The 10278-nt window shown below is 31.3% G+C and overlaps 2 protein-coding genes across 2 annotated transcripts; one reads left to right on the plus strand and one right to left on the minus strand.

Annotated features, from left to right (window-relative positions):
* Nucleotides 1–434: 434 nt before the first annotated feature.
* LOC139482767 (homeobox protein zampogna-like) lies at nt 435–1307 on the plus strand. Its single transcript, XM_071266830.1, has one exon. It carries the CDS (start codon nt 556–558, stop codon nt 1291–1293), a length of 738 nt encoding a protein of 245 aa, XP_071122931.1. The 5' UTR covers nt 435–555; the 3' UTR covers nt 1294–1307.
* Nucleotides 1308–9029: 7722 nt separating this feature from the next.
* On the minus strand, nt 9030–9518 carry LOC139482941 (GTPase IMAP family member 7-like). The gene has a single exon (XM_071266970.1). The coding sequence runs from the start codon at nt 9516–9518 to the stop codon at nt 9030–9032; it is 489 nt and encodes a 162-aa protein (XP_071123071.1).
* Nucleotides 9519–10278: the final 760 nt, after the last annotated feature.

Raw genomic sequence — 10278 nt, forward strand, 5'->3', positions numbered from 1 at the left:
GGAAATTTCATGTTCAAAGTTCGAAATTTAAAAAATAAGGATATTTGCCTGTCATCCAAAATATCTAAATATTTCTCAAACTCCAAAGTATCTTTAAGTATATAAACGATAATTAATGCTTTTGGTGATTCCTGTAGACTTGCTAGCCATTTTTGTTTGAATTGATCTATTAAATTCTTTTTGATTGTTACATGTAGTCATATTTTATTTACAAAAAAGATATTGTCCTATACATATAAATCACTTTGTTGGCTTGGATGACATAATGATCTAACATATAGAAATGATTTAATATCGTTAAATTGTTTGACATAATTAATTAACGCACTCATTAAACTAATTATCTTAGAATTGTTAATTGAAATCGACTGGATTCAAATCAGTGAAGCGTGGGTTGCATTGAATGACAGTCACAAGCTGACCAATGAATTGTTTTGACAAGAAACGTTATGGCTTATTATGAATAATCACCTTGAGTAGGTATAAAACAGACAGACTGACTAGAGCAGCTCATTGTCAAAGTGTCTTCAAACGGTTAACTACTAATATACAGAAATGGCTTATCGACAGAACGCACAAACTAAGATGTCCTTCAGCATTGAAGAACTGTCAAAGAGTAGCAGAGTCATGAATCCTGTCCGCACTGATGCAGTTGTCAACCACATCCACGATATATATCTACCAAACAGCAGCCAGACTGGTACAGTAGATATGGTGCGTCCACTTTCCAAATCAGATCAACGTACTCAATACAAGAGGAAACGACAAGACTCCTTGCATTCTGATGATAACAGCTTCAGCTCTACAGACTCTGCATCAAGAGATTGTACTTCATCTGGCTCATGCTCAGACGATTCAGTTAAGTCCGGCCAACAACCAAAGAGAGCCAGAACTGCCTACACAAACTCACAACTGATGGAACTAGAACTATACTACAACAACAGGAAATACCTTCAGATTGAAGATCGGCCAGTGCTTGCTAAAAAACTCAAACTCAGTCAACATAAGATTAAATGGTGGTTTCAGAATCGAAGAATGAAAGAAAAGCGTCACATCAAGAGTACAAGCTACAACGGTTCACCAGAGTTATCACAGTTCGTTGGTGTAGGTAAACCTGGATCCAGAATGATTACAACAATGGAATCCAATGGTAACCTCAGCCAGAAGTCATACTCACCATTTCCTATGGTCTCGCCTTATACGTATGGTATGGCACCGTTTGTGTATCCTGGTTATAGTCAGCAATTCTACAGCAGCGTATTACCACTGGCAGTGCAACATAACAGAAGTTGATGATTTGAAACGAACTTTTGACACAATATGTGCTTCTACTTTGTTAAATAATGTACTAGTATTTACTTGTTATATTTGTTTTGTTAACGATGTAAATAAATGCAAAATAATTTATTTAATGCCTATCTTGTTTGTTTTATTAAGGAAATAATTGAAACAATCAAATAAATAATGAAAATTAAAGGGATGTTAGGTATAAAAAGGAGAGTTTTTGTATCATTTAACAAAACTGCAACAACAAAAAATAGTAAAAAACCAACTGACATCTAGAGGTTAATATACGGCCTTCAACACTAGGTGTTTTCACAATATGTCAAATCGTAACTCAATTACAAAACAGTACATTTAATGGAGAGAAAGTGAATATCTGCTTCAACACATATAAAAAAGAACATATACTTGGTAATAAAAGACAAAACTGACAAGTTGTCTGTCTGACTTAGGGTTGAACATTTATTTTTTCTTGAACGCGTCCTTCATTCGACGATGATATCTTTATAACAGAACGTACAGAGATACTATTATAGAGGAAGCAATTTCCCACTTTATAATTACAACAAACTCGTAGTACAGACAGAATACCGCATCAAAGAATGCTTGTTTACAGAAAGTAAATACGAAGCCATGAGCATGCTGTTATATAATGAAAACACACAGTTATGCCCTAAAGTATCATCATACGGGTTCAATAACATTAACAGTACTATTTTTTTTTGCACCAGATGCGCATTTCGACAATAAATAACTCTTCAGTATGGCAAGCCGTTTTACTATTTATTCGAATTTCAAGATATCTCATATATATAAGATATCTTATATAACATATAAAATATCTCTTTTATTATATAAGATATCTTATATGATTTCATTTTTATAAGATATTGTATATGTTATATGAGATATCTTATATATTATATAAGATATCTCATATACCTTATAAGATATCTTATAAAGTATATGAATTATCTTATTAATATTTTTTTATATAAGATATCTTATATAATTGATAAGATATCTTCTAAAGTTTTAAAGATATCTTATATTGTTTATAAGATATCTCATATAGTTTAAAAGATATCTTATACAATTTATGAGATATCTTATAAATGAAATCATATAAGATATCTTATAAAGTATATGAGATATCTTATAGACTATATAAGATATCTTGTAAACTATATAAGATATCTTATAAACTTATATAATATATCTTTTAAACTATATAAGATATCTTATATAATATATAAGATATCTGATATTATAAATGAGATATCTTATATAATCTGTTTTTTATAAAATATCTTATATAATATAGCAGGATCTTATATAGTTTATAAGATATCTTCTAATGTTTATAAGATATCTCATATATTATATAAGATATCTTCTAAAGTTTATAAGATATCTTATAAATATTTTTTTATATAAGATATCTTGTATATTTAATAAGATATCTCATATAATAAATAAGATATCTTATAAAGTTTATATAGTTTATAAAATATCTTATAAACTTAAGAAGATATCTTACAAAGAAAAGTATATGAGATATCTTATAAACTATACAAGATATCTCATAAACTATTAAAGATAATTCAAGTCGGACTATAAAAGGAAGCCTTTTTGTTGATAGCTGAACTTGTAAGTAAATATATCTTATATATGTGTATATTGTACAAATTAAAGAAGGAAAGAAGAAAAAGGAAATAATTTTCAGAATCTAAAGGATTATGGGTAATCTTATTGTTTGTACACTAAAATGGAAAAAATGTAATGTCATTTGTTGAATTTCTTTTGTTTTAGAACATTTTAAACCAACCTCAATGTTTTAGTGTACGCTTTTGATAATATAATACAGAATGCATTTATTTAGATTCTGAAAAGGTGAATTAAACAGGCGATAGTAGAAATGATTAAAATGAGGAGATAAGGTATGGTATGATTGCCAATGAGACAGCTATCCATCAAAGTTCAAATAAAGTGGATGTAAGCAATTATGGGCTACCGTACATCCTATAACAATGAAAAAATCCATAATGTATAGTTGACTGTATATATAGTTCAGTCTGTGGTTAAACATTTTTTTATTTAAGAAATAATTCATGAAAGCCATAGATTTGTTGGAAATTTACACCTGGCCTTGGTTGTGATATTTTATACTGAGCGTTAGCGGATGAAACAACTCTCCACAAGAGACCAAATGAAACAGAAATTAAGACCTACAGGTCACCATACAGCCTTCAAGAATGAGCAAAGTCCATACCACAGTTGGCTATAAACATGATAAATCACAAATTTTGAAGAATTCAAACGAGAAAACTGACAGCCTAGTTAATGTACAAAACAAATAACTAATAAAAAAACCAATTATGTTACACAGGAACAAGTAGCACCCACTGAACTACAGGCTCCTTACTTGGGACAGGCACATACATACAGAATATTAGATGGATACAAATAGAAATACATATATAACAAAAGCACAAAGTGGACATGGATTGGTAATTGTACATCCAACAACAAAAAGACAGTAAGTAAAGATCTGAGAGTACTTGCAGTTACTGACAGCTGGTTCAATTGAGAATTTTATCAGGGCTTTTCCAGGCACTTTTTTAAAAATTTGATGGGTGGTGGTAATTTAAGAAGACTGCTTGAACATTTAAATGAAATATCCAAATTAAAATGTATGCATGGTGGGGTAAAAATAAAATGCCTTCCTCCTCCCCCCACCCCATATATTTATTTTTGGAACAGCTCTCACATTGTTGTTTACATTTAAGCAAAAGCGACATTCATATTAGAAGTAAAATAAAACTTTCATTATGTATGCTAAAATAAGATAATACTTATAACAATAAATAATTATTTTTTATCCCTTCAGATGGATGAAGAAGCATTCAAAAAGTAAAGCATTTAGAAGATAGAACATTCAAATATTATTTGTTACTACTTCAGTTACTTATCAAATGTTAATTGTTGAAAATATTCTTAAATATAAATATAATGGAATTTCAAGTTGGAAAGTGTTTTTTTTTATTTTACATTTGGTGATATATGTCTTTGATAGGGACAATTTTTTAGTCATTAGCTGATTATTTTTAGATGATGATAAACCTACAAGGGACATAACTTGAAGAATGAACATTGTAAAATAGCTTGTTTGTATTGAATTGTTGTTTGGTATACATTTGGTTTTGCATAGTTTGTTTTACAATTTCGAATTCGACTTCCTTTCAAACATTGAAATAAGATTAAGATTGACATATATGTAATGATGGTTGAATTTTGATGAATGCTAAACACCAAGCTGCAAATATTACATACATATTCAGGATGATAACAGGTACATTAAACATGCATATGAGGTAGCTGTTAATCAGTTATAACCTACAAGTCAATTTATTGATGTTTAACTCACTTTTACCCTACTTTTAAGATGAAGAACCAGAGAAACATCTTCAAATAGAGATGATCAAGAAAAAAAGGATGTTGTATTATCACGTTTATATCACGTGGTATATATTTAACGTGAGTATCATGTTGTATTATCACGTTGATATCGTGGGGCATTATACACAACGTGAATATCACGCGTGACCAACATTTTGTCCACGTTGTGCTCACAACGTGAATATCACGTTTCTGCTCGTTTCACGTTCTACTCATGTGGTGTGGACAACGTGAATATCACGTGATTCTAATGTTAAAATCACGTTGGAAAAAATGCCTGTGTATAACTCACCTTTTTGTTATTATAAAACACCAATGCAACCACGCATCACATATTGCATGATAGGACCCGACACTATTTTAGTATTTCGGCAGTTAAGCTTATGATGATAATTTTATGGTGCATTATTTTAATATAATCAAAAATGAAAATTATTAATGTATAATTTGATATATTCATATATTTTAATTCTTCGTCGATAGATCTAGTTATCATGACAGATTAAACAAACTTATTAGTAAAGGTTATTTTACCAATGTTGTAGTTAAATCTTTGAATATAGTTTAAATTGGCACTAATATCGATTTTGTCATCAGCAAGTTAAAACATAACTAAATTTGTATTCTTTTCAAACCGGATGTATAAAGACACACACGTACATTTTTACCTATAAAGAGGTAAATTCCTAACTATCCTACTGCCTGTCGATACATTTATTTTTGGCATTGCACAAGTAATGTCTTTTTTTACTGTCCATAACGTTAAAATACTAAATCCCTGGGTTGGGGTTTAGTTTATTTTAGTCTCTGATGCATGATTTTTATATTATTATTAATTTTTTTGGCTTTTAACTACCTGTGTCAGTAACTGCAAGTACTCTCAAATCGTACTTTCTTGTTAATATGACCTGTTGATACTATTTGTAATGCTTTTTTGTTATTTAATGTTAATTTAATGTATCCGATCTACATACCATCTTTGATTGTTTTGAATTACTACACATTTCCACTTCTCCTTTTATACTGTTCCGGCACCTGTACATGACGAACACGAAGTTTTATCGAGCAACAATTTTATAGTTTTTTTGTTGATATTCACCCACATGAACCAAGTTTTAAATTAGTTTTATTGATACATGTATACAAGAAATTTCGTGGTATTCCTAAACGGTAAATTATACAGACATCTCTTTCATTACTTGGTAAGAGAGCTACAAAAAAATATTTTGAAAACTAATATTTGCAAAGAATATTTCCATATACGAGTGGTAAAGTCAGAAGTAAAATAAAGTTGAAATATTAAGATTTATAGAAAAATATGATAGTAAGTAAGGAATTATTTTTGTTCCCTCAATTGGTTACATTGAATATATTGGGAGACCAGTCAGCATGTTTTCATGGTTCACTACCGAAAGTACCGATAAAAACTTTATGGTACGCATTTTTAGGCTTATAAAAGTAGGAAGGGACACTTAGAACTCAATTATATTTGTTAAAATTGAGGTACTGATTGGTTGCCTCACAGCGACAACTTTTTTTTTTTAATCTTAATTGATTTATAACAGATTTTTTTTTAAAATAAAATACAAATTGGTGGAAAGGACATAGGGCCATTCCTTACCTTCTTTTTTGTTTAGTCATATTCTCTCTATCTGTGACTGATAGACAGTACTTGAATTTTACCACATGTTCTGTTTTCAGCTATGGTGATCATGTTGGTTGGTAGATCATCGGACATATATTTTCTCAGCTAAATAGTCTTAAAAAGATTGTGGCCAAGTAAAGTTCTACACTTATTGACCAAATTAGAATTTTGTTAAACCGACGATTTGATTTGATTTGATTTTTGACCTTCGATAGGAAAACTGACAATCCTAGTCAATTAAGACTGGAGTCGAGTGCACTCACAACCTCAGTGTTGACTTGCCAGTGATTACAGTAGTAATTACTTGACCACTCGGCCATCGAGGCCCCAGTTTGTCGACGACGAAAGACAACACATGACTAGTGAGAGCAATGAGTGTGAGCTTACTATGGTTGTTTACAAATTATCTCTTTATTTTACAGTTCTATAGATATATGTGGTATAAGTGCCATTGAGACAACTCTCCATCCAAGTAACAATTTATAAAAGTAAACCATCATAGGTAAAAGTACGGCCTTCACCACCTAGCCTTGGCTTACACCGTACAACAAACTACAAAGGGCCCCAAAAATAACTAGTATACAATTCAAACGGAAAAACCAACGGTCTAATCTATATAAAAACAAGAAACGAGAAACACTTATGAACCACATAAACAGACGACAACCACTGTAATCAGATTCTATAAATGTAACAATTTTTAATATGTATATGAGAAATACTTTATATTTACGACTATTTTCTATTTCAAGGCATGGCGGCCATGTTACATAGTACAGTATATGATTATGATAATGTGTTTGGCTTCAACGAGTTTTTGTACCTTTTAGTCTTGGTAAGAGAAAATCATAAACGTTTATTAGATGACATAGTATATAACAATAAATTTAGTACAGGAAAAGCACATAACAAATCTAAGATAACAATTTACATGTATAACATCATAAAATAAACAAAGCTGTCCAATACAAATATTTTTACGCTAAATCGGTAGTGCGTGGAACTGCTTCTAGATGAATAGATAATTGTCTACACAACTCATTACAGAATTGTACTGAAAAAAATAAAATAGTTAAAATATATCATGATTTTTGTTTGTACTGAAAAAATTGAAAAGAGAGATATAAGGTATTCAAATATTATCCAAACTTTCTCTGAAATCACAAAGACATGAGAATAATTTTGAATAGAACATAACAAATTTCTCATCGGTTTACATACTAGTCTAGAAAAGAAACGATACAAGGCTATGCATTTGGCATACATAATGGAATTGGATACGCATTACCGAGCTTAAATGTGTCTTGTTTTTTCCCACCAAATCCATTATATACAAGGGAAAAACACGCAAATTATTTTGTTTGTAATTTATTAATTTTAGATATCTCCTTTTTACCAAGTCGATATTTCAACTTAAAAATTGAATTATGCCAAATACGGCTAAGGTAATCTATGCCTGGGATAAGAAAATCCTTAGTATTTCGAATAACTCATACTTTTGCAAACAGCATAAAAAATTACCATATAATTGATATTCATGTCAACTTCGAAGTGCTTACTATTGGGCTGGTGATTCCCTCGGAGACGAAACGTCCACCAGCTGGGCAACAACACAGTGATGTAAATAGTTATCAAATTGCCAGGATTATAATTTAATACGCCAGAGGCGCGTTTCGTCTACATACGACTAATTAGTGAGACTCAAATCAAAACAGTTAAAAAACCAAAACAAGTGCAAAATTAAAGAGCATTGATGACTCAACATTCAAAAAAAGGTAACGCCAAATACGGATAAGGTAATCTATGTCTGGGATAAGAAAATCCTTAGTATTTCGAATAATTCATATCAGTCCCCGCGGGTATCTTCAGCTCAGTAGTCAGTATTACGGTACTGACATGATTTAACAAACTTTTCTAAAATTATCCGTTTATAAATTTTGAAATTATTAAGAAACTAAGGTTTCAACTTCCTCAGGCAAAGTTGACTTCATATAAATTTGGCTACTTATTTTAGTTTTTTGTCATATAGCGCTTCAACGGGTTCGGTACTTTATACTACTTATATATCTTCGGATTTCAAATGTTTGGCTTTGAGCGTTCCTGATGAAGGTAAATCTAGAAAAGCGCTTCGGACGCATGAAATTATTAAACGTGTTGATATCCATTTTTGAAAACAGTAAATTGTATAAAAAAATACCACATAATTGATATTCATGTCAACACCGAAAAGCTGACTACTGGGCTGGTGATTCCCTCGGGGACGAAACGTCCACCAGCAGTGGCAACGACACAGTGATTTAAATAGTTATCAAAGATACCAAGCTTTAGCGCTATAAAACCAGGTTCAATCCACCATTTTCTACATTTGAAAATGCCTGTACAAAGTTAGGAATATGACAGTTGTTGTCCATGCGTTTGATGTGTTTTATCATTTGATTTTGCCATTTGATTAGGGACTTTCCGTTTTAAATTTTCCTCGGAGTTCAGTATTTTTGTGATTTTACTTTTTTTTTATAATTTGATACGCCAGACTCGCGTTTCGTCTACATAAGACTCACCAGTGACGCTCAGATCAAAACAATTAAAAAGCCAAAATAAGTGCAAAGTTGACGAGCACTTATCATAGCTTCTTTATTGTGACTTACCATGTACTGTCCTTATCAGAAATCTCTTTTCTGACTTCTTCACGGACGTTCTCCAATTTTTCCTCATAGTCTTCTTTTATTTTCTTAATTTCTGCTTCTCGTTCCTCTCGCATCAGATCTTCCAGTTGAATTTTCAATGTTTGCTCATATTCTCTTTGCTTTCTCTGGTATTCTTGTTGAAGTCTCTCTTCGATTTCTCTTTCTCGTACCCGAATTCTTTCTTCTGCTTTGCTAAAGAGGTCATCAGAGTAAAATGCTATTTCATTAGATCTTTTAAGTGATTCGATCATTGTTAAAAGACCTGAAATTTGCTGATAGCTTTCTTCTTTGTTGAATTCATTCTTGAAAAGTATATAACGGTTTTGACAGTCCTCAAGGAAGATTTTGAGGGGCTCTGGAGATTTTTCTAAGGGATCTCTCAGCTTTACATTTTCCTTTTGTAGTTGGTCGCCATGTGTGAAAACAATGATCACTCTGTCTCTCATTTCGCTTTCAAAAAAATTCAGAAATGTTGTAATTGTGTTAGTATCTTCCTTTCGAAATCTACCTACTTCCATTACAAAAAGGACAGCATGTAAACCAGGTGCACCAATATGAACGAATCTTTTTATTTCATTTTAACTTCAGTCAAATCAGTTACCGCGTCAAATATCCCCGGAGTATCAATGACTAAATCATCTCTTTCAAGTATCCTAGCCTTTTTTGTTGGCAAATTGTTGTTAAACTAATTGCTTGCAAACTAGATTTGAAATATTTTTCTCCACACAAGGTATTTGCAGTTGCACTTTTCCCTACTCCTGTTTTCCCCACTAAAGCAATTCTTAACTCGGTTCCTAAAAATATACGATTAATCCTGATTTTACTCTGACTATATAAGATATTCACAAGAAATATCAAAATGGAAATTTTACCTGGGTGATCAGTACGTTATTTAGTCTTTTATGGAACATTCAAACAAAAGTCAATTGTCAGTTGAAATCAAGCCTAATGCGAACCAATGCTGCTTAGAAAAAAACTCGAGAATCAACACCAAGCCATTTTTGTTTTGATTATTGTCGGATAGTTGCTGAGCTTTCAGATACGTTATATGTTTAGGCTTGTACCTATTCAGAAATCCAGCCATTGTTTTCCCCCCTTTAACGAATCTAGTGTTGTTTGAAGATATTTGTTAGCTTTTACTAAAAGGGAAGCCCAATTTCCTCTAATTTATTTCACACCACACTCATTATTAAGAAGTCATCCAAT

The sequence above is a fragment of the Mytilus edulis genome, chromosome 7 (assembly GCF_963676685.1).
Source record: "Mytilus edulis chromosome 7, xbMytEdul2.2, whole genome shotgun sequence".
NCBI classification, from domain to species: Eukaryota; Metazoa; Mollusca; class Bivalvia; order Mytilida; family Mytilidae; genus Mytilus; species Mytilus edulis.

What these genes read in the sequence shown, in the direction of transcription:
- LOC139482941 (XM_071266970.1), bottom strand. Translation starts at nt 9,518, where the DNA reads ATGAGAGACAGAGTGATCATTGTTTTCACACATGGCGACCAACTACAA.
- LOC139482767 (XM_071266830.1), top strand. Translation starts at nt 556, where the DNA reads ATGGCTTATCGACAGAACGCACAAACTAAGATGTCCTTCAGCATTGAA.